The sequence below is a fragment of the Saccostrea echinata genome, unplaced genomic scaffold (assembly GCF_033153115.1).
Source record: "Saccostrea echinata isolate AGI-Se365-2 ecotype Australia unplaced genomic scaffold, CSIRO_AGI_Sech_v1 ptg000033l, whole genome shotgun sequence".
NCBI classification, from domain to species: Eukaryota; Metazoa; Mollusca; class Bivalvia; order Ostreida; family Ostreidae; genus Saccostrea; species Saccostrea echinata.
The window spans coordinates 20,559,274-20,587,159 of record NW_026889782.1 but is presented as its reverse complement, the minus strand read 5'-3'; the positions used below and the strand labels follow the sequence as shown (position 1 = coordinate 20,587,159).

Genomic DNA, 27,886 nt, shown 5'->3' with positions numbered 1-27,886 from the left:
AAACAATAATATTCTGCCTAATAGAGACAACCAATTAAGCTAAGGGAGTTTCAGTACTTTCAGTACTTTGATTTAATTTTTACCTCAAGAGATCCCAGTTTAATGAACACGGGTGTCTTTGTGAGGTCCTTATGAATTCCCTTAAATATTGGGAAAATCTCATTGAGATCAAAAGCATTATTCCAGACTTTGACGTTATTCAGGAAGGGAGCAGTGGGCATGCCTGGTCGCTCTTTGTCCATTCCCGCTGCGCCGCGGAGAAAGAAGTTCCACTCAGCAGGAGTTATCTTCTCTTCCTGTTTCATGATCTCGATACACATCATGAAGGAGAAGACAAGTTTATCTTTCTCAAATAATCCTCTGTAAACATACAGAAAATACAGGCTTGTAAAGTGTTACGCTCAATTTGATGAAACAGTATAAATAATGCAAATGATATGGAAAATCTCTTGATAAAGCTAGCAGGCTTAAATTCTAACTTATCAATTTTTTTTAAAAAGTCTTTTGAAGAAAAATACTATGACTTGATTATCTTTAAAAAAGTGTAGATTAAAAAGAATACTTTCAATGCATTTTATGCATAAACACCTTATGGGAAAAAATGATGGATATGTAAATTTACTTAGCAAAGTACACAAGAGTAACACAAAGGGCAGTTAAAAAATTGTAGCGATAGAAATAAGTACACGGCATAAATGTGCATGACTAAACCCTTGCTCACGGTGTGGTTAATTGATCAAGTCTATACATTGAAGTCTATATAAAGATATATATAGATATAACTGCTTACCTGGCTACATTGTTATAGATTGTCATGGTTGTCTCCCTTAGACAGATTGCTAATCTCTCGGCTAGTTGGTCACTCTTCTCTGACGTCTCAATGGTGGCATTAAACAGCTGTTAAAAAACAAAACAAGCTGTGAGTTACTCTGTAAAAGCTTATAACTAACATAAATTCATACTATATAAATAGATAAAATGAAGTTGTTTACTACCTATGGATTAGAACAAGATATAAAATTTTGATCGAAGTGCACTATTTTCTTAGCAATTCAGCTTTCTACATTTTGCTCACTTTTTCACTTAGCACTCATTTGTACATTAGCGCTCTGCTCCAGTTGCACTCTGTGCTCACTTTACATATACACTGTTCCTTAACAATTCATTCTGCTTGCGAAATTTCACTTCACTAATTTCTGTACATTTTGTTCAGCATTACAAGTGTGGTAGTAAACGGTTCAATGTATATTGAGAAAGTTTGCTTAATTATTACCTGTTTGAAATACTTGAGTGAGAACTGGTACATGGGGTCCACCTCTCCCATACTGGCCACCACAAAGTACAGGACAGAACCACGCGTGGCCACTGAGCGATACTTTTCTCGAGCTGTATTAATTTTCTCCTCAGTTATTTCGGCTTCATTCAGCCTCTGTTTGATTACTCCTGATGTTACCTAGGCAACAGGAAAAATAAAAGAGTTATTTTTTTTAATTTCATCTTGATGCCTTGTAAAAAGTATTCAATCAACATTTATTTCCAAAATGCTATAATACCATTAACAGTATTTTTACCAATACAATTTTCAAACGTTTTATTAGAATTATTTTGCAGTAAAACAATATCCATTTGGAAACTGGAATACAGAATTCATGATTATTTCATCCCATGTTATTTTCACCCTGTCATACTTGTATACAACTTTGCCATATAAATTTAAAGTTGTGTTTAAAGAGAAATAACTCTAGCCTCTGTCAGTATTGAGTTTGCCAACTGAAATAATGCAGTGACAAAACTTCTTTCTACTTGCAGTAAAACTTGTTCCAAGGTACATGTAAATAAAATTGAAGAATAAAAACCTATTGAAAAATTCATTTAATTACCTTGGATTCGTTAAGAATGTTAATAAGCTCCTCATTATCGAGAATATTTCCCTGTGACTCAAACAGCAGCTTCAGGATCCTGTCCTCAATAGCGTTTAGCTGGTTCTTATCGGAATTGATCTTCACGATTAACTGGTTCCTCTGTTCCTCAAGATCGGGTCTCTCTAAGCCTACCACATCACTAGAAAGGAGAACACATATGACATTATAGTGTGTCATGGTAATTTATCAACAGGGTAATTAAACAGTATGGTAATTCATTGCTCGGTAATTTAACAGTACAGTACTTTTTACCAGCTTGATATTTATTACAATTTGGCAAATTCATGCACATTTAGGCAACACTGACGTAAAATCTCCAGAAAAGCCCAAGCATATAAACATATTGTGAAACTATAACATAATAATTTTACAATACATAGTAGAACATAGCAAATAGTACTCCATTTGAAAAAAAAACCCAACCCTATGTTTGAAGTGAATTTTTTTGCTATAAGAAAATAGATTTACCTGAGCAGCTGATCTTCCAGACCAGACAGAGTGACAGTGAAGTTGATAATGGTGACCTTGATACAGACTTCCGGCAGGTAGTGGGGGTTGGCCATCTTAGACGTCATAAAGAATCGGAAGTTACGATCGTAGTCAATATCGCTATCTCCTAATCGGATCAGCAGACGACCTCCCTATTAACAATTAAAGAAAATCATATCAAATCAGTTCTCTATTGAATTTACCACACAGAAATCAATTAATCAAAATTATTTTGATTATTATGTTAAATTCATAATTAGACTGAGCAGCAGGCATGGCTTCTATATGTTTAAGCCTTTTTCTACAGAATTAGGGGGAAAAACACAAAACTTGTACTCGTAAAAACTGAATGAATAAAGAAAACCAGCCATGAAAAAAAATCAAAGAGATTGTTTACACACAAAACTATAATCCAGCACCCAAGTTTGTTTTTTTTTTTTTTAAATCATGGGTCACCCCTACTGTTACTTACAGACATGAAGGTCTGTTTAAGGAGCACAGGCTCCAGGGCAGGGTCCAGGGATTCCCCGATGTCCTCACACAGGACGGGCATTCCAATACGGATACAGTTCTCCAGGGTACGCAGGAAGTTACCATCTGTCAGCTTAATGATCTTCAGGCCGTTCTTAGCTTCCTTATTTCTGATCCATCTGTTAGCCTGGAGAGGGAGTATATCATAATATTAAAACCTGGAAATTTCCTTGACAATGTAATTTAATCCATTTTCTAAATAAATATATTGAAACAGAATCAATATCCCTCGATAGAATGAAAAAATTTATACAGCACTTCAGAATATCACCATGTGATGAGACAGTTTATTCAGTATAAACTTAACTTTTTATCCAATCAAAATAGGTTTAAACACCCACAATAAAATTATTTAATCACAATTTTCTTTCCTAGTTGTTATCATATAAAAAGTAAATGATAGATCCAGGAGGGGGGCTTTGGCTGAGCTAAAAACCAGTGTCATTGTTAATCATATCTGTAATTCTAGAGCCACCAATTAAATACCATGTGTAACAGAGATGGGGTAATTGAAAGAAGCAATTGTAATTGACCGTAATTAATTACATTTTTTGAAGTAATTGGAAGTAATTTGTAATTGAACATTTTTTCAATTACTTGTTATTGTAATTTAATTAATTACACTGAAAAATACCTTGTAATTTCAATTACATTCAATTACTTTATATAATACACATTCATGATATATTGTCACCACTACCTCCCCATTTTACTGTCTTTTATTTTATTGTAAAACAATAATAATCAATCCTTCAATTATACAAAATCTTAAGTTAATGTTTACAAGCAAATAAATGATTGGCTTGATAATAATAATCAAGTTTCTTTCTAACCATTGTGTAAAATTTGAATTTTTTATTTTATGTTTATCAAAATTTTGTACCACCCTTCTTAAGTCAGCTATGAAACACACATTTATTATATTTCAATCTTTGTTGTTGGTCAATGATAAAGAAAAAGAATGTGTGTGTCATGAATTAAGTTTCTCTTGTTAGAAAGAGATAATTGCCCTCCAAATCACAGCTGTAAATTGCAATCAAAACAAATCAACTCCTCTAAAGAGGTATTCATTCCATGATTTAGAAGACAAAGCCAATGGCGATAATTATTTCAATTAAAAATGCTCCGCTAGCTTTAGAAAATAAAATCTTTCAATTTGATAATTATTTTAACATCTTAAACAGATTTTTAATGAATAAATTTTGTTTCTGAAAAAGTTTTTTCTGTAGAAGTATTGTTTATGAAGTAAAGATATTCACCATAAATACAGTCCCTGAAACGTTCTACTTTCCCATTTTTCTGTTCGCTCACCGTTCGTTCACCGTTCGTTCAGCGTGCGTTCACCGTTCGTTCAGCGTTCACCGTGCGCTCGCGTTCACCGTTCACAAAGCGTTCAGCGTTCGCTCTTCGTTCCGTTCACTTTGCGTTCACCTTGCGTTCAGCGTTCCCCTATCGTTCAGTTTTCATTGTCATTCGGAACTCCGAAGTGAAAGGACTTATCTTTTAGTAGTTAAGGAGTTACAGGTTTTTTAATTAATTAACTAACATTTCGTGTTTGAAGAATCATTATTTCATGAGGAAAAATATCTACGATATATATTTTTATTATTACTCTGGAAAATAAATGTTGTTACAAGCACATTCTGTACCTATGTAGAACGATGCTGAATTATAAATTTAATTAAGGGCAATGTGCAAATACTTCAAGCACTGCAACATTTTGTTGTTTTGTTAAAGACGACAAATCGTTAATGGAGATATAATTATCCAAGTCAAATAATTACGCAGCAAAATTACGAAAGTATTTATTTCTAATACGTTTTTTTTTCAATTACTACAGAAAATATGATAGAACTAGTTCTGAGAGATATATACATAGTACTGCGGATATCCTGTTAATTTATTATCTTTGGAACGAATTAAATTGATAGTGCGGTTAAAGAAAATATTTATTTAAAATGTAATGCACTACAGAATTTTCTCTACTATAATATATAAAGTCAATAGTTATAGAGAAAAAATTCTTTCTTCACTGTAACTTTATATGTTTGCCATTCGATATGATTAATATCCCCCCCCCCTTTTCCCCCTAAATCGGTTACTTAGTCAGTACCGTATTTCCAGAATATTTTAATTAACATTTTTTAAAAAAAGTCACGGTCTTTTTTAGAACAAAAATTTCAGTCTCAAAACAAACATGCATCTAAAAAAGTCAAAAAATAATAGTAGTTCAAAATGTACATGTGTCGGCGGTGGTATTTGAAATTGGCAGAGAGTATATTTCAAATTCAAGTGTTAATGCCCAATGTATTTTATTAATTTATTATTCAAATATTGGAATCAAATCTAGAAATGATAAAAATAAATGTTATATCTTAAAAAACGAGTATGACTGTCAAACAAATGGATATGATTTGTTGATAATAAAAAAAAAAGTTACTTTCACTGTCTGATATATTTAGAAAAAAAATTCTGAGTTTTTGTTTGATATAGGTACAAACATTTAGTGAAGCCTGAAAGGAGGGGGGGGGGGCTTAAACTGAATATTATTCTCTCTCTCTCTCTCATTTGTCTGTTTAATAAAAATTATAACAGCATATTACTTAAATATCAAGTTCTGAAATTTGAATTTATAACAAATAATATGAATATGTAGCTTATTTGTATCATCTTGTACGAGTATAATCACGACCATCTAGAGATACATGTAGAAGTCTGCTCAATAAATCATCATGAAAAATAGAAATGACACATAATATATTATTGTAGTAAATATTTTAAATACGAGCGTATAAATGCAAAAAAGGTCCACTGACCTTTGTAATTAATTTTTTTTCATTACTTTACACGAAATCGCCTTGACACGGAGATATATGTATATGATTGGATGTTACAATCGCTTTAATTCATTGTATAAGTCATAAGTTTTCTCTGATTTGTTATCAAATAAGAGTAAACATTTTTATTTTCCAACTAAACAAAATATCTTTTATACTTCAGCGTTCGGCAACAATTGCAATGTTTTAATGCGATAAAATTCGTGTGATTAAAAACTTAATGTGCATGCATCGTCTTTCTTACGACAATTTTGGAGAATTTTTTCTTGACTTATTTATTCATTCAGTTACTGGTTTACTTATTAATATTATTTATTTATTTGGCTCCTGACATTATAATACAATTAAATAGTTTCAGTGCAAGGAAAAGATCAGAGGCATTCCGAATATATCCTCCATCTTGCGTTCACCGTTCGTTCACCATTCACTTTGCGTTCGCGTTTGCGCTCCGTTCGCGTTCTGCGTTCGCTCACCGTTCACCATTCACACATCGTTCACCAAGTTGCGTTCAGCGTTCACACATCGTTCACTCACCGTTCGCTCTGCGTTCGTTCAGCATTCGCTCACCGTTCAAGTGGGAAAGTAGAATGTTTCAAGGACTGTAGCAATTTAGGATTTTCAGGTTACTTTCAAAGGAAATATTTCATTAGAGGGCTACAGTTGCGACTCATTTTACTCTATTAAAATACCCGCTTTTAATCAAATATCACAAGCCATGCAATTTATGTACAGGAGGAAACTGCATCAAACTGATCTTGGCTAGTTCTTTAACATTTTGTAAATAAAAATTATAAATTAAACAACAAAGATACACAATGCTTTAATATAGCATATTATTTCTTGTATTGTTTGTGCAGAGGCTGAGCTTTTATACGAATGAATGATGTTCTGTATATTCATTGACAAGGATTATAAAAAATTTCAAAAAAATTAAAAATGTAATTTGTAATTTAATTAATTACTTTTGCAAAGTAATTGTAATTTAATTAATTACACATCATAGAAAGCCTGTAATTTAATTGTAATTTAATTGAAGAAAAAGTCAAAGTAATTGTAATTTAATTAATTACTTTTTAAAGTAATTGACCCCATCCCTGATGTGTAAGGGTTACCTGCTCTTGAGGGTCAATCATCAATGGCCAGCGACGCCCTCTGGTTACGAGAATTGCATTCTCTGTGGACAGCTGATCTTTAGGAAGTCCATCAGAATTCCACTGTCGAATCTCAAAGGGATCGGCTAAAACTGACACGATGGTCATTCCTGGTGTGACGGGGATTTCTAGTTCTATGCAGCGATTGGTCCATTGTTCAACGAGTTCATGTCTGTAGTTGCTGGTGAAGGCTCCGTAGTAAGCAACGCAGGCTGTGGACACAAATACATCTCCCACGACATTGCCTATCTGCTTGTTGAAGTCCTGAAACCAAATTTTTTTTTTAATTTCATTTTTCAGAATTTTTATTTAAAGTGTTTTTTTTATTTCATATATCAAAATTTTAATTTCAAAAAAATATCAAAAATTTATCTAAATTTGAAACTAATCACATGCAGAAGTCTGATATTTCCAAGATTACATAAATATGAGAAATACTTTATTAATTTATCGCTGCATGTCATCTAATTCACCAAAACAGCAATAAAGAAAATTCCTGTTTTGTCATATACCATGCTTTCTGCTAGCCATATGAGTATTCAAACTACAATAACTAAATTGCTTACCTTTACTGTTTCGGCCCAGCGAATCTGTTCGTCACCAAGGGCTGTTGTCAGTTTAGCGGCACGTTTGAGTCGTGCGGCGGTCGTGGCGATATTCCTCTCCAGCTTCTGTTTTTCTCTGACACTGTTGTCATACGTCGCCTGAAGTTCGGCAATCTTTGCCTCGACTTCTGCCAGCTGGTCCTGTTTCTCCTTCAACATCTTCATTACTCCATCTAACTCCTTCTGGGCCTCTGCCAACCTGTCAATCAAAAAGGGGCGGGGTTAGGCCTTAGCCTTTCTATACCATGTATAATCATTAATATTATATCATTAAATTTGATCAGATATGATTCATCATTAGAGTCATTTAGATTAAAATTTGGACAATTTTTTACTGAATATATCTTTCAGAGATGCGTTATTTAAACCTTTTTCTTTCATCAAAATTTCTTTAAATTTCAAGAAATATTTGAACATAATTGAAGTTTTATACATAATTATATGTAAGTAGAAAGAAATAGACTAAAAGTCAGAAACATGCAATATTATTAGGAAATAATTTTAAACTGATATTTGTTTAATCAGATATTTGTTTAATCAGAATTTAACATACTAAGAGAAAGTGAGGTCATGATTAGTAAAAACTAAATATACAAACTGAGATCCACAAAGAGCAAATCATGAAATGCCATCAAATTATTTCAATTTCATATAGGAAAGATCATAATACAAAACTCAAATGAATGTTTAGGAAAAAGGCAAACTATTATAGAAATGGAAAGTGATTTCCTTTTTTTTTTCTTACGATCTATTTTGTCCTTAACAGAACAAATTTGTGAAGTGCAGAATAGCTAGCTTATATAGAGGGAATGAATACAATATAAAGATAGATAATTTTAAAGTAGAGGAAGAATTACAAGTACTAGTATTCACCTCCATCTAGAATAAAACTAGCTAAAGAAACTGTTCCAGATCAAAAGTTACAGTCTCTACACTAACTCTATAAATATATCTCTATTCTATCTCTAGAACTCTATGTGCATTTCCTAGTCTTACTTCTCTTTTTTAGGTTGGACAAGTCGATAAACTTGTGCATACGTATCCATTGCCAGGACCCACATACACATTGATTTACAGGCCTGTAAACAATTTACAGTAATATGTGAATATGTGATAATGTAACATTAAGAACCCTGGACCTTGATTGCAATAGTTGTGTATTAAATCACCATCGGCATATCACTCCTTCTAAGTCCTGAAATAGCTTAATATTAATTAAGTCAGTTTATCACTAATTGCTAAATCAATTGCCTTCAGATCAGCTATTGGAATTTAGCAATTAGATAACACTCCTAACAGATGGTTTATTCTTTATTACAGAACAAACAAAAATAAAGCCTTCAATAAAGCAAAAGGAGCAACATGGTAAAAATTAATAGGCATCCGAATTTCCTGAAATCTTTAACATCTTTTGGAGATTCTGTGAAGCAGAATAGCTAGTGCTTAATCAAACATGGAGATACATGTAACCAGCTGAAGTAATAATTAAAGCTCAAAAATCCATGGAAACAATACAAATCAGGACCAGAGCTAATATGGACCTCTAAAAACATCAGGGGTGGGATCAGGTGCCATGGAGTATTAAGCATCCCCTTAAATTAATTTATACTCATGATTGCTCGTTTTGCAGTGAAAACAAAAATGGACGGAGTTAGTTACAATTTGGGTTTTCATGGGACATTCATAGTACATATATATGTGTGTTTGCAATTAACCCCCCCCCCTTACCCTTTTTAAAACTTGTTTCACCAAGCAAATGAACCATGATGACCGTAAGCCTCTCTTTTGCATAATTCATGGTGTTGCAAAAGCTAGTCTTTTGGACTAACATACAAAGATGTACCCTAAAATTTAATATTTTGGGGGAAAATATTTACATATATCCCATGAAAACCTGGTAAGACCTGCAGTGTGCAGCATGCCAAACTCATGTGAAACACATCAACATTATACATCACAAACAGTTTATATAACATGGTAAATATGGAAGTGTTGGGGCATTGCAGCAGACTTCACAACTTGTAACACAGCGCTTCACTCTTGTATGGGACTTACTTGGCACGCTTAGGTTCCACAGTCCTGAAAACATGGGAGTAGGAATCCATAGCGAGAACCCACATACACATGGACTTACAGGCCTAGAGAGGAAGGGTGGAGAGAAAAATAGTTAAGGTATTCAACGTATAATGAAGGGATTTTTATCAATTTTGAATAAATTTAAACTATTTAAAAATGCATTGCTAGATAACGATAAAAGTGAAATGAGCCAAATTCACATGACTGATTACAAGTAAGACGCCGGTCATTTTGCACCTTAAAAGCTTTTGAAGAGTTATCTCCCCTTGATTAAAATCAGGAAATTTTTAATTTCTCAAAATTTCTGTGGTAAATGATTCATTTTATTTCATAGACTAATAAAGAGAGAAATTATGCATATTTTCACCAAGAGATTTGTTTGAAATTCAAATTACTTTATACAATATCTTAAAAAAACATGCACTGCCCATAGACTTCAATGTAAAATTCAAGGTGCAATTAACTGGAAAATAATAAAAAATTTTGTAAATTCCTTTGGTGGAGCATTTTAATTTGGTAACACCTTCAAAATGCTACCGTGATTAAAAATATTGGATCATTCATTTTTTAGGTACAAAATATGGTCGTTATACATTGAATACCTTAATGTTTGATAGATAAACTAAAAGACAGCTATATTTTCAAAAGAAATTATAAATTCATCAGAATCATGACATATTATTATATTATGCTTAGAGCAAAGTGATTTTCATTCCTCGTGGCTTTAAAATATATTATAAATTTAATGGATATAACAAATTGCGTTTAAAACGAAGCAAAACCGCCCGTCCCTGGCACTTCGTTATAAGCGTGTTTTACTGTATCCTTGATAATACATGTATATAAAATTACTATTTATTGTTTCACACAAATTTTGGTCAGAAGTTGAAGCATCCGGATTAATACTGCTCCACTGTATATTGATAATAAATCTAATGGCTAGATAATGTACATTATTTGGTCTATATTATTAACAATTCATCGAGAATCAAATTACTTTAATAAAGAGATTATTATATCATTCTCATGCTGAAACTCAAAACTGATGGAATTTTAAATATTACAATATTCAAGGTATAGATCTAGAAACTGAAAGAAAAATTATTAGTTCATTAATTTTATATAAGTGTATATCATTTTAATATAAAATAAAATTCTCTGCTTTAAAACTGTTAAATAAAACAAATTTATTGGACTATATCTTCCCTTTGCAAATTTATGATATATAAAAAGATATGTAAATGCCTTGACTATATCATTATGAACACAATATTTATGTGCATATAGATAAAAACAAAAAACAAATTTAATTTTTCGCTCAAAATATGCCAAAATTATGTACTTCACAGAAAAATAAAATGTACGTTGTATCTGACCAAAATAAAATATAGAAGACAAAAAATATGCACTTTGATCGGTGAACAGAAATCTTTAAATGGATGTACCTTTGAGACTTTTTCTACTTTGTCGGGGACAAAGTTGGGGTTTTCTATGTACTTTTTGAGTTGTTTCAGCATTCTGTCAGGGATGCTGTCCTTGTCGTAGGTCTGAAGGTTCTTCAAGAAGTTAGAATCTCCAAGGAGGACCTTAGCTGATGACCAGTCTGTCCTGAACAATTAAAAAAGTAAAGTTAATAATTTAACATGTAAACTTGGAAAATCACCAGAAACAGAAGACCAATATATAAAAAGCTGAGGTAATTGAAAAAAGAACTTTAAAACAATTTTTTTCAGAGAAATATCTTTTGAGTTTCATCAACTGTCATTTACTTAAACTTGATGTATTAGTTATTTCTCATTGCAATCCATTCCTTTTATTGTGCATTAATTTTATTAATGCAGAATATTTTTTAATGGTATTTGAACTGAGGCATCATTAATAAAAATTATCACAAACAATAATTGGTTTACAGTTTAGGCCATCTATAAAAAAAATTGTTCACCCTCTCCCAACAGACTGACTAGAAACAACCCAACTCAAAACTTTTTTAACCCCCACGAAACAATTTTTTAAAATTCATTCCCAAGTTTTCTCATGTAATAACTATTTTATCATCATGCTTGCCTCATACAATTTTCCTCCCTAACTACCTATCCATTTTTTTTTTATCTGGAGTTGGGTGAGGCCAAGCAAACATTTTTTTTTTGATCCTCCAACTTACTTTGAACCCATCAGAATACACACAGCTTCCATGACAGTTTGTACCATCTCTGGAGGTTTAGCAAATACACGGATCTCAGAAATATCATTCTTATCCAAGGCATCCAGGGCCTTGACAGCGGCCTCCAAGGCAGGCAGGGCCTGGTCAAGGTCACGCTGGGCATCGTCGGCGATAGCCTGAGTTTCCTCTGCCTTGACCTTAGCCACTGCTTCATCTTCCACTACTACTTTTCTGACCTATAATTCAAAACAGAAAACAATGAAAATTTAATCTGCAATTTTCTTTAAGACATACCCCCCCCAAATCTTGCTTACTCCTTGTTTTCTATTGAAATTTCTTAATATAAATTGTTCTATTAAATCATTAATTTATATCACAAATGATATGGAATATGTCAAATAAGTATGTCAAAAAAATGCAAGGACTTTATAAATTAAGGTTTCTCTAGGCATCAAAAATGCTTTCCATATGTACATGTTTCAAATGTAATTCTCTAATAATAAAAAAAAAATTCTATATCTGAGTCATATGATAAATGTGTGCATCACAAGTCAAAAGCTAACATGTAGCTCTCATATAATTCCCATGAAACTCAAAAAAATCATGTCACATGACTCTTGACAAATCACATGACTCTTGACAAATCACATGACCCTGACCTTGTCAGCAGCCTCTTGATCCACCACAAGTCTCTCCATTAAATTGTTTGTGTCCTCAGATTTCTTTTTCAGTTCGGGTTCCAGAGCAATCAACTCTTTCTTCATCTTGTCCACAAGCTCGTTTGTCTCCAGAATCTTTTTCAACCCATTGTCAACACGATCACGGGCCATCTTCAGTTGCCTGAAATTTAAGGTTTTGACTTTAGTATTTGTATGACTCTGACAATCTGACAAATTATGTAGGTGGAAAATGATGAAAAAAATCTCATATAAATCACTGATTAGTATTTCAAATGCACACAGTCAACTCTAAATAGGAGAGAAAAAGAGCTCAAAGGAATGGAAGCACGTTTAAAACTTTGCATTACATAGTCCAGAAAGATGTTTTTAAGTGTACCCATAAATGTGCATTTGGCAATAAATAAAAGGAGGTAACTCACTTTGTTTTCTCCTGCAGCATGGAGAGATAGATTCTGATGAGCTCCAGATAGCTGGTGGGGGTGGTATAATAACGTCGCTTTAGTTCCGAGTAGAAACGCTCAGCCATATCACTCACACTCATATGGATCTCCACACACATCTCTGCTATCTTTTGCTGTATAGACAAAATATTTTCCATATTAGGAAAATATCTGTAATTTTTTTCATAAATTTTCATGCATGTTTATGTAATGTGAAATACAAACGGTATTTCATTAGAGCTTATGTTTTCAATAGTTTTTGACTGTGAGGATTGCATAGAAGGGAATTCCCCTCCTTTATTTACACCTCTTACAAACACTTTTGTTTTTCTCGTCAAATGTGTCTCTTTTTTCTTTCATTCTGCCTCCTCTCTCTTTCTTACTTTCCCCTCCTCTTCCAGCATCCCCCTACCCCCCCCCCTCCTAAAATCAGATAAGAGCTTTTTTTAATCTAACAATTACCTTTAGTGTTTCCTCTCCCAGTTCGACGTTTTCAAAGAATGAAGTTGAGACACTCAACAAGGCCTCCCTGGGCCACTCCGTGAACCAATCAATGGTACAGCAATTAACGAGGGAGGGAAACATACGACAGCGCGTCCTAAAGGAGCTACCCACAGGGCTCATACACAGGACAATATGGAGGTTGTTCCTGGAATGAAAATAAAATATTGTTTCAGTACTATGATGTATCAATATTGTTTACATTGCTCTTTTCATTACTATGACGTATCAATTATAGGCATGCCTGTACTTATGAGTTCTTCAAAATACATTCTGTCTTACTGATACATGTAATATGAATGTAATTAAGTTTGTTAATTATTCAAAATTAGTTTTCTTCTTTTTTTTTTTTTAATTCACATAAAAATGTATTTCAATTCATCCACTTATATTTGTACATACATAGCATATATCCATTTTTTACACACTTTTTATCTTTTTTTTTTTCTCAGAGGAAAAAAAGAACTGTTATATACCTGACTCTGTTTATACAGAAATCATAGATGGCGTCCCTGTTACCCTCAGCAATACCCGCCTCTTTGGCCCCCGGCCTACATCCGATAATCAGCTGTTCATACTCGTCAGGTTCAAACAAGTTAGGCACCTCACCAGAGTTCAGAATGTTATTTATATCCTCTAAGAATTCCTCCACAACAATCTTTTAAAAACACAGAATCATTAGTTATTCATTAATAATTAACCAACGCATCATTAGTTATTCATTAATAATTAACCAACGCATCATTAGTTATTCATTAATAATTAACCAACGCATCATTAGTTATTCATTCAAGGAATGAATTTAATAGCTACCCAAGTTACGAAGCAGTTTATAAAAAAGCGTAAACTGTTCCAACCCAGGTTATACCAGTATAACTTGGGTAGCTATTAAATTCATTCCTTATAATTTAATTTCCCATCATTAAGTGTAAAAAAATAAGACAATTTCTCCTTCAAAAATGCCTTCAAATTGTACGTATTTTAAATGTAACGTCAAGCGGATTGATACATTTTTGAAGTAAGTCATTGTGAAGTAGCCAACCCAGTTTATACAATTTATTCTAATTTTTTTATCCAATCAAATGATGCGTTACAACCAAAATTAATTTATTAATAATTAGCCAATGCTGGAAGTTTATTCCAACAGGTTTCATTATGAGGAAGAAGTTCATAAGTACTATGTAAGAACATAGACTATTGCAGCATGTACATGTATTCTAAAATACTGTTAAAATCCTCTGATCAAACAAAATTATGTAAATTGTCCAAAATTATTGATAAAGGGAAATACATGTAATAGAAAAGCTTCTATTGATAGCCTACTGTACATGCTTATATAAAGGAAGAGATTTTCTTTGTTTTTGACATTTTTCTCCAATTACACAACAGTGAAAACAATAATTAAGACTGAACATTGTTTACCTGTGTGTCGGTAAATAAAAATGTTGTGTGTGTGTTCTGTAATTACCTGTGTGTCGGTAAATAAGAATGTCGTGTGTGTGTTCTGTACTCCCGCATAGTTGTAAAGTTTCTTTAGATCCTCATGGAACTCAGCATAGCCATAACCTCTACTCAACTCAATCTGGACACATTTGTAGTTACAGATATGTGATGCCAATCTAAAAGATGAAATGGAATATTGGAAAACCATCAAATTAATTTGCTTCGAGAATAAAAATATTTGAGGTGTAAGAATTCATTAATTATTATAATTCTCTATTATGATATTTGAAATCTATCAAACTTTTGAATAAATTTACTATAAAGCATTTTAAGGGGAACAACTCTTATAAACACAAAATCTTAAACTGAGAAAAAACACCAGAAAGCATTTAAAGGGGAATAACTCTTACCAAACACAGAATCTGAATCTGATTTAGAAGGAAGACAATTATTAATTACCTTGTCAGTGATTGTTTACCAGTACCACCCACTCCCACTAGGAGGGCGTTACCACGATCCTGTCGAATCATACGAGCAATACGCGACACATGCTCAATGGCGTCCATGAAAAATACCAGCTTCATTTCTTTGGACGAGTTCATATTGTAATCATCCAGATACTACAACACAAAACAGAATATATATAAAAATGCTTACCCATGTAGCATCAAATTATACCAAAAAAATTCAAACTTAAAAATCATTTGTTATACAAATTTCTGAAAATATAACTTGGTTTTTGACTTTAGAAACACTAGACACAGTGACTTACATCTTGTAATACATTAGTAAGTTTCTTCAGATCATTGAGTTCTTCATAAATTCTGTCGGCTTTTTCAGCGCCAATTTTGATGAAGTCTCCAAATATTATAGGATGTGTAGTAAAACTCTCAGGCTCCACATTCTGAAAAAATGTAGATTTTGTAATAATCATATCTAAAGAATATTATTTAAACCATCAATTTCCTTTTTAATCATGTACAAGTAACTTTGTTGCAGGCTTATAAGGAATGATGTGAAATTACTCGGCCTTTTTGCATGAGGAGATGTTTTTTTAAAGCTGTATTTGCCAATTTTATATTTTCAATGAGTTCAGGTTCAGACCCCCCCCCCCTTTATATTACTGCCATGGTTACCCTAACTCCTCCCTTTCTAGAAAAAATTCCTGGATTTAATTATGGACAAGACAAAATTGTACCTCTCCAAAGTGTTTGCTTGCCATCTCAGAGAGCATGGTGTGGAAGTATTTCTTGTCTTCATTGTTGATCAAACGATCATGGAATACTCTCATGGCCTCGTGACAAAAGAGACGGAAGATTTGCTTAGCATCTCGAATAACTCCCGTGTCTGCCTGGAGCAAACCTGAAGAAGGCCACAAGTATTTCGTGATTTAAAATATATTGATCGAGAAATTTTCACCTATTTCTACCCGACATGTGCACCAGATAAATATTGTATTTCTTGCTATGCAGATTTTTTTATGGTTTTCCACAGAATTTTGAGTTTGATGAAAAACATTCAATAAGCTAACCACGTACATACATACTACTTTATACATCTTGGATTTTTTGAAAAATTTATGTACAGTCTGATGAAATTTTACGCATCAATAAAATCTTTTTGGTAGAATTTTAACCTTGGACACATTTTGAGAGATCTCTAAGGTTGAAGACGTAGTGAGATTTAGCCGGGGTGGGTAGGAGATCAGTAGACATTCGGCCATATATCTCCACGGCAGCCTGAACGATCGACTCGGTCGACTGACGTACTGATGTAGGGAAGTCCATTAAAAATCCAGCCAGGATTTGCTGAAATTTAGATACATCAAAATTGAATGCAAATTAATTTTTTGACCTAGGAGATGAAGTGTGAACTTCATGTCAGTTGTACTGCATATTCTGGTATAGGATTTAACTTTGATTTCAAGCTTTGCTAATTTGCGTTATTTCATTCTGATTCAAAGACACCTTAATGTCATCTTCAATAAGTTGGTGATATCTTAGAATCTTTCTTCTAATTGTTGTTGAAACATACAATTTAGAATCCAAGCTTCATTTTAACATGTTTAACTTTACAAAATTTTAGATCTCACCATAAACATGTGTTTAAGACTGTGCTCAGTGGGTGGGGGAATTGATAACATGGCAAAATGACGGAAAAATCTTGGAGAGACAGGATTCCTTCCTCCACCAGGGGGCGCACAAGCAGCGGATAATGTCACGTCCTGTATTTCCTTCCAGAATAATTTCTCTCTGTCGTACATTCCTCCAAAGTCCTGGTACTGCCTCAGTAACTCAATGGGTGGCTGAGAGCCATATGTGTCAAGTTTAGGCATGTTCAAATCATCCACAAAGATTATCACACGTTTGCCGACTGGGGCACCAATAATGTTCTTTCTCCTTTTTTCGAGTTTTCCTTCAATCATTTCTTGGGTTCTCTTGCTGCTTGTTTGAGCGGAGAAGTTAATGAACTGAGGAACGTAGCTGGCCTTCTCAGCGATGCCATTCAGAAGTCCTCTTGCAATCACAGACTGTCAAAGAAGAAAATGTTTTTTTATATACTGTAAGTTGTTTCATTTTTTTTTTTCAATGATCACTATTATTCAATGTTTTCATCGTTGAATAAGTCCAAGAAATAAAGCACCTGTAATCAATGAACTACAAATTTAATTATAGAATAAAACTAGGTACATTTAGCTATTGACACTGGAAATGAATCCACAAATTTACATATCAAAAAATTTTATTTTTTGCCACAATCAATAAAAAGTTAATGAATCCACTGTTTAATTTCTGATCAATGTTTTGGGGCTTGATTGCTCAAACTCTTGATCTATCAAAAGTTTTGGGTGATCCAGTGATCTCAAAGTTTTTGGACATGCAGTCATCTGTACTTTGAAAATACAAAAGCAGAACTCACTTCAATACAATTGCAAAATTAACAAGCAACAAGCAAACTTGAATTACCTTTCCAACACCAGTACCTCCAGTGTACAATACAGAGTGTTTAACAGACAGGAACTTCTCCAGCAGGTAACCAAATCTGACGGTATCGATAGTTGGCACCAACATTTCAAAGAATGGCACCTCTCTGTCGTATTTGAAGGGAGGGACGATCTTCTCCCATAAGTCCATGCGGCGGGTTTCAAAGTCCATGTAACAGCTCCAAAGGTCTCCAGCATTGGGAAGCTATTGCACAATCAAAGGAAAATCAATTAATCACTTAATGCTTTTGACTAATTACTATTTATTGTCTTAATTTTGAGGAAAAACAATTATTGCGAATTGTTCTGAAATAAAATGCAATATGACTATATTAAAAATCCTACCCTAAAAACAAATTTGATAAATAGCAGATAACAGATAATTTACTATTGACTTTTTTTCTACATTAAATGTAGTGACATCTATTTTTTGGGGTGACAAAGTCAAACAAACCTTGGCGTCTCCATTTTCCTCAAACTGTTGTCTGACAAATGTATCAAAAGCATCCCAGTAATTCTCTGTGATGTTGCCACCAATACACCACAGGTAACAGAAGACAAACGTCGTACACAGTAGCGGGTTCAGTTTGTTGGGATCCTGGTTCAAATCCGGACCGCCACGACGGAACAGCAGAGATTCCAACAGACGGCAAAGGGAGATAACTTTGCTGACATCAACCTAAAGGTAGAAAAAGTTTTATCTGTAAATTTTCAATTAAAAAATTTTAAGTTAAAAACAATTTAATCTGAAATTTTCTTCTACTTGCAGTTTTTTGTCCAAAATGCTAGACAATGTTCATGTCCATTCTTTTTTTCTTCTTATTATTTATCATGACTTACAATGTATTGCTGCAATATGATTCATTAACTAGTCTTCTTTACAGCACTATTTACATGTAGTTTTATAAAAAAAAAAAAAAAATTCTGTGATTTTTTACCTGGTTGATGCTTTGTTGACACTTCTTGCGGACAAATGTCAAACCATCATCCACATATCTGACAAACAAATCCAAAATGTACTCTCGGATTTCATCCTTCACTTTGTCAGCATATCCGTTTATCCAGGTCTGGGTGAAGGGAAGCCATTTCAGTTCCTCTGGGTCCACAAATACCATACCACATCTACAAAGTTTACAAAGTTAAAATTTCTAAATTTTAAAGTTTAAGTTTAAATTTATCTTTATTTATTGAAATAGTTTTGTGACTGTGTTTATCCTGAGTGGACAAAGGAAAGGCAGGTACAAAATTTGTGGCCATGTTCTTAAATTACAAATTACTGTATAGAAATATTTTTTTGTGAGTAGATGGGAAGGAGTTTAAAAAAAATATTTTTCTGTCCTTCAATTGAAGAAATTTTTGTCATTTATCCAAATGCCAAAGGAAAAAAAAACAGATGTATTACAATTTATAATCAACAGCAATGAAATTCTTTCTTACACAAATATATTCCTATTGGAAAAGATATTGGTTAAATTACAAAAAAATATGCCCATAAATCTTTTCTTTTGAACAATTATTAAGAACAAATTCAGTTTACCTGCTGACTGTGGCAGGGGAGGCGACTGCTAAGTCCTGGACCTCAAACAACATGTGGATATAGGGGGTGAACTTGATTCTTTCACTGTTGGCCAGACACAACATCTTGTTATCATCCAGCACTGTGTTCATGTTCTCAATCCACAGGGCATCCACAGGGCCATCACATACCACCCAGTGGTGGTCCATTGAGGTATCCTAAAAATAGAATAGAGTGTTTTTCTTTTACTCTCACTTTCATTAACTAAATGTTTGAAATTATTGTTAAGATTCAGAGATCTTAATAAAGAATTCAATCCCATAGCACCAAAAGATAAAACTTTTGGCAATAAATAAAGCTCAGGGCAATTAATTAAACGCAGCTACAAGACAATACAAATTTTCCTTTCTGACCAAGATACATGTATTCAGTTATGGGAGGAAATTTCTAATGATCTTCCCATTCTATGATTTAAAATTTGCCCATTTAAATGTAATATATAATGTAAAAAGACAACACCCAAACTAACATCATGTTCATGGACTTGGCAAAGGCATGGATCCACCCCTCTACATTAGATCCACCCCTCTACTTAAGTCTATTTACCTGCACACAGGCTCTGACAGTCATAGCCATGAGTCCATCAGACCACTCCAGGGTCAGTTTATTGATCCCCCCATACAACTCCTCCATAGTGATGGACTTAGGGTTGAGGACGTGGGTGTGACAGGGCTGATAGAAGGGGTTCTTCTCCCCAGCAGCATGGAGATTGGTCAGCGTATCCTTCAGTACCTACAAAATAACACAAACATGCATCATTGGTAACCAATGGGAGCTTCACATTGATTTTTTTCTTTTACCAAGCTTGTGAACTCAAAACCATGTTTTATGACAATTATGAACATAATTTCGAAAACTTTGGGGTCATTTATTCTTTTATTTTTTCAATAACTGCCAGTTGAGGCCTGCTCTCTACTGGTCCTTGGTGAACAGACCTTATTTTTCATCTTTTTTTGATGGCATTTTTTATCTTAGCTACTTGGCTGACTTTGTTATTTCAAACACAATATTCTATCATTATTCAACTTGCAAAAATGGGAAGTTTATTTATATTGTCCTTAATGTCTACTAAACATCATAATCTAAGTCCAAATGTTAAAATTTAAAATATAATTAATTGCGACTTATTTACAACTATCCTGTGACCATTTTGATAACATGATACAGAGTTGTTGCCCTTTAACTTACATTGTACACTGTGGTTTTGCCCCCTCCTGTGGGCCCCACCAACATAACTCCATGTCGGACTTCCATTGTCTCATAGAACTGAATGACCTTCTTGACCTGTGTCTGTACGACTTGAAGTTTACGGGTCACTACAACATTCTTGATTTCTTCCTCCAATCTTCCGTAATCGTGTTCTGGGATTTCAACCCCTGGGAATAAATCTTGTAGGATGGCCTACCAAAAAAAAAAAACAGAAATATGTAAAAATTATGCTGTAATATATGGTATTACTCTAAATCAGCTACAACTTGCATAGATAATTTTATATAGTGCATGAATCAAGAACTTGCACATACTGAAACTTTTATGCATTAAGTTCAAGTATTTTTTAATGCATGTCAAAATCAGTCACCCAGGAAATTTTTAACATAAGAAGTTCAACATTGTATTCATTTGATAGATTTCATATACAGATATTTGTTTCTTTAAAGATCATACATAACAACCACAGTATAGCTCCAGCTTTTATCAAAGCAACAGAAATATAAATATGAAAACTATAAGCAATGTGCTCACTTGTACCCAAAACTCACTAAATTCTGACACCCACCTGAAACAGAGAGGCATCTTGTTTGAGGAACTTTGGGAGGTTACTGTCCCTGAGTGCACGAATCAGGACCACGTCCTCGTTCTTGTCGGGGTTCTGTCTCTTCAGAGCTCCAGCCATCACCAGCACAGACTTGACAGCCCTCATACCAAAGTCGTAGTGGTCCTGCTGGGAAAGCTGTTCACTACAGAGTTTATACATCTGTACCATCTTCTTGGCCAAGTTCTTGGAGGACTCGAATCCCTCCGAGTACAAGATCACTTCTGCAATCAAGGCTGAAAAACAAAGTAATATGGTTATAAATAGTTCAAAGCTATTTTTCATAGATTAATCATATGTCTTCACCCTAAATTGGTTATTGCAAATAAAGGTGGATTGATATAATATGTATAATTCTAAAGTGTGAGGAATATAGCTTTGACAAAAAAAAAAAGGAAAGTTTGTACATTTACCGTTACATGTATTAAAACATTAAATTAAGAGAAAAGTCTCCACCTCTTTCTATCTTATAGGTTTTTAAAAATCACACCTCCTCTTTTCAGCTCAACACCCCCCTCCCCTTTCATCAAAAAATTCAACATCAGGAAAGTTCTATGAGTGAACAAGAAAAACACACCATAATCTGGGACCATCATGGAGATAGGTCTGAATAAGGCCTTCAGGTTATCAGGCAGTTCAGTTCTCCCGGCATACCCTGGATTCATTGTGATAAAGGCAGCGCAGGTCATCACCAGCTTGATTTCACGTCCCTCAAACATGAACCTTGACACTTTGGCACTCTTGGCATTTCTGATTGTGATCAGCTGCTGGGCAATCACAGACAAGACTTCAATGTCAATTCGATTAAATTCGTCAAAGCAACACCAGGCACCAGACTGAGCCAGACCAGAGAAGAACCGACCCATCATCTGAAGAGGAAAAATAATTACTAGTAGAAGTACATGTACTTTTGTCTGCATGGTATTAATTTACGCTATGTGTCTGTATTAAGTTTTCCGTGGAAATTAGTCCAAGTGTAGTTAAAAAGAAATTGTCATTCCATGGAATTAAGACCTCATAAAAAAAAGTATATTTACAGAATATACATAAGGTTTTGTATCTGATTTCAGCACAATCAAGACCTGAGTTTAATATACAGGTTAAGTCACTGGTGTTTAATCAAACATTTGCTTGTAAATAAGAAAATTTTATCAAGAAACATGAATTCCTGTTATTTCACTGTTGTAACCAGTTCCCATTCATACAACTCCATTTCAGTTTGAAGGAATGGAAACAATTTAGAACCCAAAAGATTTATATTTTTTTTCTTTATTAACCGTTAAGGATTTGTTAGGTTACTGTAAGAGTTATTGCCCTTTAGCTTGTACAGCATATAAATTCAGAATCTCTTTACCTTGTAATCCAGACCATCAGAGCAGTTGAAGACCACACACTGCTTGGCGAGGGACTTGGCCAGATCTTTGGTGGTTTCTGTTTTTCCTGTCCCTGCAGGGCCGGCTGGGGCACCTCCAAGATCCAGCTGTAGGGCTCCCATAAGGCATAGGTAACAACGATCCTTTAATAGTCAAAAAGGTAAGCTGTACAAAGTTTCTTAGTGTTTTTATATAAAACCAGCACTGGTTTTTATGCTCAGAAAGATAATTCTATACACTGCAGTGAAATAAACAGCTTTATTTATCTCTCTGAAGATTTACCAAAAATAATTTTTTTTTTAAATTGCCTAGAAATATTTTTATCATCTGTAAAACAATTTTAATGCAACTTAGTGATCTTTTCTTTGGCAAAGCTTACAAAATTAACAAAAATTACATGTTTATTTTCCTTCTGTTTCTTATCACAAAACTTTGTAATATATACTTACAGTCAATGGGGTGATGACCAATCTCGGTGATGCCCCGAGATACTCGTATCCGTACACATACAGCGAGTTTGACATCCTGACCACACAGTTGTCCATCTCGAGATCCCAGTAATATCTCAGTTGTTTCTGCCACTCAAAGTTAGTTACAGTGTCTACCTTAGAAGCCACCATACCAGTGATCATGTCTCGAGCATGGACGTCAAGTGTGATCAGAGCACAGAGGTTTGCTCGAGCGAGTTTGGGGATTTCCCCACGTACAATGGCAGCCAATTCATTCAAATCCTAAGATACACAGCAGGTAAAAGACTTTAGTGAAAAAAAGCCTTCTCCCTGCTATCCATGTATTTAAGACCTACTACATACATATGATGTTGATAAATGAGAATCTAGGTTTATTGAAAAAATTTGACAAGATAACTTTTGAGGTCAAGGTTCAATGACCTCAGCTCACCTTGAAATTTTTCTGTTCAAATTCTCTCATGCCCTCTAGTCTGTCCATGTCACCCTCCAGAATTTCTGTCACATTTCGGCACCAGATGATCTGTGACACAGTCAGGACGATCTGAGAGGCGTGAGTCACCACCCACTCAGCTCGCGGTCTCTGTTCAAAATCTACCAAAGCCGCCTTTACAAGCTTACGGAGGTTAACAAACATGGCCTCTTCTACTTTTCCTAACCAGTCTTCCACATTTCCTCTGGCTTTCAAACCCTGGATAAAATAGAATGCATTAATTGTGCAAAAAAATCATTAAATTGTGAAATTAAGCTCTCATACTTCATGACAAAAGGTGATAACTTTATGTGAATTACCAATCTAGACACCACTTACTATATAAAGTTGCTGAAAATTTATGTGAATTCCCACAGGTTCCTCATGTGATCTTGGACAAAATTTCCTCAATAATTATCTTCTTTAATTAAACTCTGAAAGTTCAGTCTAATTCAACTTACCCTTCCTAAGCTGACGACTTCATTTTCTGGAGAAACCATGGCCAGGATATCATTACTGTACTGTACTTCCTCTGTTGATCAAAAATATTTTAAAAGTTTTGAAAATCACAAAAGCATGACATAAATAATGATCAAGTATTCTTGCTGCAATATAACACAAAGTAACACTGACAATTCCTTATCAATGCACTGCCAGATAGATGTTTTGCAGATTTAAACTGTAATAGATAAGACTTTCTGCTATAATAATAAACATAACGGGTACTCAGTGTTAGTAAATCTGTAAATTCAAATCATGCTATTTAGTTTTGACTCATAAATTTCTGTACTTCACAGAATATCTCACCATCTGGGTCTTGAGATGGTAAAACTCCAAACTCGAGTTTAGCGATGGCGTCAAAGCACTTCCTGAGATGTGGTTGTACAGCCAGGGGGTTCCTGGTTTGAGCCAGGATTTCAAGGAGCTCGTCATTAGACAAGAAGTAAAATCTGGAATAGATTTCAAATCATTTTCAACTTAACCTTCAACTCAATTGAAATTCAGAACAACATTCAATTGATTTATAATTTATATATATCTTAACCATTCCATGCTTTAAAGTTTGATATGATTTAGCAGATGCAATTGAAGGAAGTTAAAATGATGACAGCTAGACAAACAGACAGACCTGGCAAACAGAACTCTCTTGGACTCCAGATAGGCTTCTAGACATTTCTGGATCTGGTCCAACAAGGCATTGTTGTTCTGGAAAGTCTCCAGCAAACCTTTAAATTAACAAATTTGGAAAAAAATAAATCAGACAAAGATTTAAAACATGATACATGTTTATTACATGTTTATGTATATCTGTCATAATATTTATCAAACTGTGTTACATGACAAACTTTTATGGCTAGGTGGTGCCTGAGATCACCAGTGGTACCCTACAGACTTATCAGACTCATAAAAGCCTGTGGAATCTTCTTTGGCCAGTGGTATAACTTACCAGGTTGAGTGGCAGCTCTTATGGCCAGTGGTACCCTGTTGACCTTCCTCATGATATCTTTGTAGGATTTGTCCACCTGCATGAACATTCTGGCCTCCGCTGGCAGCTGACGCTGAATGTCAGGGGCAGAGAAAATACTCTCCAAGTACAACCAGTTACGCTGGCAGTTCAACCACTCATCCTGAAAGAGACAGAAAATTTTGTACTGAGTTACAGTGTAATTGTTTACATTTCTAAGAAAATATGACCTTAGATGTCAGATAATTTCCATCGAGAAGCAAACAGTTTTGAATAAATTCATTCTCAGATATATAAAGATCTTGTTTTTTTTTTTTTTTTTTTAATTTCTTGTGCCATATGATATTACAAGCTAATTTGATTGGTCAATCATATGACCAATACATAAAATATGTAATCTCTTGTCGTTTTACAAAAACATAAAATTATTACTTAATTTGACTGGTTAATTACGTAATCTCAAAAAATGAAATATTTACCAGGGTTTTTCCAAACAGATCCAGGTTTCTGGTCCATTCGTCAACCTTGCTCTTGATTGGGCCGACATGTCTAGAGCTAGCGATGGTTGCTACATTGATGTTGCTGTCATCCAGAAGTTGCTGAATATCGTCCGTGCCACCAAGGATAAAAACATCCTTGGAATCTTTGTGTGGCAGAACCATGAACTCTGTGGCTTTCCAGGAATCCTCCACCTAAAAGAGACAGAAAATGTGGTCCATTAAACCAATGTTCTGATTACCGGTACATAATAGGAAAATGCATAATTTTTGTACAAGCACATGACTAACTTAAGTTGCTAAATATTGGGTATAAAATTATTTAAACTTTGAAAACAAATTTGAACCTTGAATTAGCATGCTAACACAGCAGTATAACAAGTAGTTTTTGTGGTTGTTCAGTTTTTGTGGAAATCTCAGAAAATTTATATTTCTTGCGAATAATGAAATTCATCTGATAATATGCTTCTCCTATAAATTTCATTTAAAAAAAAAATGAAGCAAGGTTTTAAGATTTTTATTCTTCTTGCAAGAGTTATCTTTCTTCCTCTTGTCATCAAATTTTCTGAATTATGGTTATTTTTGTTTTAACTTCAAACAGAAAATTATGTTACTCCCCTTTCATACTTAAATAAAATTGCCTCCTACTACTACGTACTTTTTTGAGGATGGCCTCCAGACTGGCCTCTGAGCTGGCCTGGCCTGAGATTTCCTGTAAGGCCTCTCCACTGCGGAAGGCATTGATTTCCACAAGTTTCCCCAGGGTGAGGGGGTCCTCTGGGGTGAAGTGGTAATCCAGGATCTGTTCTATCACCTCCCAGTGACGGGGCTTCAGGGTAGGGTTCCTTAAATCTGTGATTACTGGCAACTGAAAATGGAGATATGTCAGACATCACAAGTACTGGACGAAAATTAATAAACTAATCTATTCACCTCTTATAACCATCCCATTTCCATTTTACACATCAAAAATTGAAAATTCAAGAAAAAAAAAAACTATTGGTTACATGAAATGACCTACCCTGTCTCTCATTGTTTCCACTCTTTCCTTCAGCATGGGGACAACCCCATTAGGGGGCAGTCCTTTTTCCAGCTGCATCACAGACTTGGCAAACTTCATGGTTGTGTTGTTCATCTGCTCTGGGTCAAGGGTCTCAAATGGAACCTAAAAAAGTATTTGCAGTTTATTTAAATTATAAGTACACCTCAACTTTTCAAGGCATATACATGTTCACCATCCCCTTACCCCCCCCCCCCCCCCCCCAACACACACACACAATATCATAAACCAACTTTAAATCTCTTAAAAATTTAAGATATATCTTTATAATGATTTATTTTCCTCAGAAAATTTGAAGTGAAGAATTTATTCCCCATTTTCAAATATTCTGAAATTTTAATTGCATCATAAAATCATTAGTCTAATAAAAATTAAATTCACTTCAAATTTTCCAATTATCTAATGTCTTATGCACATTCTAACCTTTTCTAACTACTATGTAAACAAAAAAATATTGCTTCTCCCACCCAGCCCCACAAAGAATGCTTCCTGTAGTAAATTTTTCCAGCCCTAATTTCCGTATTCTACTTACATTCATCCATTCATTAATATGGCCATCCCACTCATCAATGGCCGTCCACAACAGCTCCTTCAGCTTCAGTTCAGCATGGACTTCCTCCAGAGCATCGTACTTTGTGACCTCGACCTTGAAGTTCTTCTGGTACGACTTGTACGTGAAGGCTTGTTTCTGTAGACCCTCTATCTGGTTCAGCATTCTCTTCAGAATGCCCTGTACCTTATCTTTCTCTGCGGTGGAATCCAGAATCAATGGGTTCTGAAGACATTTAATGTTATGTGTTACAAGATATACATATAACAAAATAAAAAACATTGAAGCACACTGCACCTTGTGTAGTACAAAAAAAATTCTGTTCAACTTTTTTAAAGCAGACCTGAGAGACTTTTAGAAATATTTGAGTAATTCCTATGTTAACTTTGAAAAATTTGACAGTCTTAGCAACTATGTTCAATAAGATCTAAATTCTAACTTTTTATTTCTGAATCTTGAAAAGCTTAAAAAGGGAAAAAAACAAAAATCATTTGTTTGAGAAAGAATTCCTGCATGCAGCATTCACATGATTATCTCCCTTACCAAACCTCTGGATTATCTCCCTTTACCTGAGCCTCCTGTTTGATTTCTTTGACCTCTTTGCCGAGCTCGGCTATGTCCTTGTCAAGGTGAGTACAGAACTTGTCAATGTTGGCATCTCTCTCTGTTAGTGACTTATCTATGGCATTTCTAACACCTGTGATGCTGGGGTTCAATGTCTGTCAGAAAATTCAAAAACAAAACATCAAAGTTCAGTAAGTACATGTGCTTTCATCTTTGAAATAAAGTGGGTT

General features: G+C 34.2%; 1 protein-coding gene across 1 annotated transcript in view; it reads right to left on the bottom strand.

Annotated features, from left to right (window-relative positions):
- Positions 1-27,886, bottom strand: part of LOC133199044 (dynein axonemal heavy chain 6-like) — a 45,113-nt gene that overhangs the window by 7,046 nt on the left and 10,181 nt on the right. The window contains exons 18-58 of the mRNA XM_061334933.1: positions 27,662-27,811; positions 27,075-27,317; positions 26,504-26,647; positions 26,141-26,350; positions 25,465-25,677; positions 24,968-25,148; positions 24,650-24,746; positions 24,328-24,470; positions 23,982-24,052; positions 23,482-23,739; positions 23,031-23,312; positions 22,563-22,724; positions 21,786-22,077; positions 21,173-21,444; positions 20,584-20,796; positions 19,942-20,127; positions 19,357-19,553; positions 18,758-18,941; positions 18,274-18,498; positions 17,803-18,024; positions 16,929-17,366; positions 16,473-16,644; positions 16,035-16,198; positions 15,609-15,740; positions 15,296-15,456; positions 14,862-15,012; positions 13,870-14,051; positions 13,355-13,541; positions 12,872-13,026; positions 12,432-12,612; positions 11,773-12,008; positions 11,057-11,219; positions 8,532-8,614; positions 7,497-7,734; positions 6,892-7,194; positions 2,884-3,069; positions 2,391-2,563; positions 1,881-2,061; positions 1,274-1,453; positions 791-897; positions 84-360 (exon numbers count right to left, since the gene is read on the bottom strand). Coding sequence (XP_061190917.1) covers positions 84-360; positions 791-897; positions 1,274-1,453; positions 1,881-2,061; positions 2,391-2,563; positions 2,884-3,069; positions 6,892-7,194; positions 7,497-7,734; positions 8,532-8,614; positions 11,057-11,219; positions 11,773-12,008; positions 12,432-12,612; positions 12,872-13,026; positions 13,355-13,541; positions 13,870-14,051; positions 14,862-15,012; positions 15,296-15,456; positions 15,609-15,740; positions 16,035-16,198; positions 16,473-16,644; positions 16,929-17,366; positions 17,803-18,024; positions 18,274-18,498; positions 18,758-18,941; positions 19,357-19,553; positions 19,942-20,127; positions 20,584-20,796; positions 21,173-21,444; positions 21,786-22,077; positions 22,563-22,724; positions 23,031-23,312; positions 23,482-23,739; positions 23,982-24,052; positions 24,328-24,470; positions 24,650-24,746; positions 24,968-25,148; positions 25,465-25,677; positions 26,141-26,350; positions 26,504-26,647; positions 27,075-27,317; positions 27,662-27,811 — 7,995 coding nt within the window. The remainder of the gene's footprint in view (positions 1-83; positions 361-790; positions 898-1,273; positions 1,454-1,880; positions 2,062-2,390; positions 2,564-2,883; positions 3,070-6,891; positions 7,195-7,496; positions 7,735-8,531; positions 8,615-11,056; positions 11,220-11,772; positions 12,009-12,431; positions 12,613-12,871; positions 13,027-13,354; positions 13,542-13,869; positions 14,052-14,861; positions 15,013-15,295; positions 15,457-15,608; positions 15,741-16,034; positions 16,199-16,472; positions 16,645-16,928; positions 17,367-17,802; positions 18,025-18,273; positions 18,499-18,757; positions 18,942-19,356; positions 19,554-19,941; positions 20,128-20,583; positions 20,797-21,172; positions 21,445-21,785; positions 22,078-22,562; positions 22,725-23,030; positions 23,313-23,481; positions 23,740-23,981; positions 24,053-24,327; positions 24,471-24,649; positions 24,747-24,967; positions 25,149-25,464; positions 25,678-26,140; positions 26,351-26,503; positions 26,648-27,074; positions 27,318-27,661; positions 27,812-27,886) is intronic.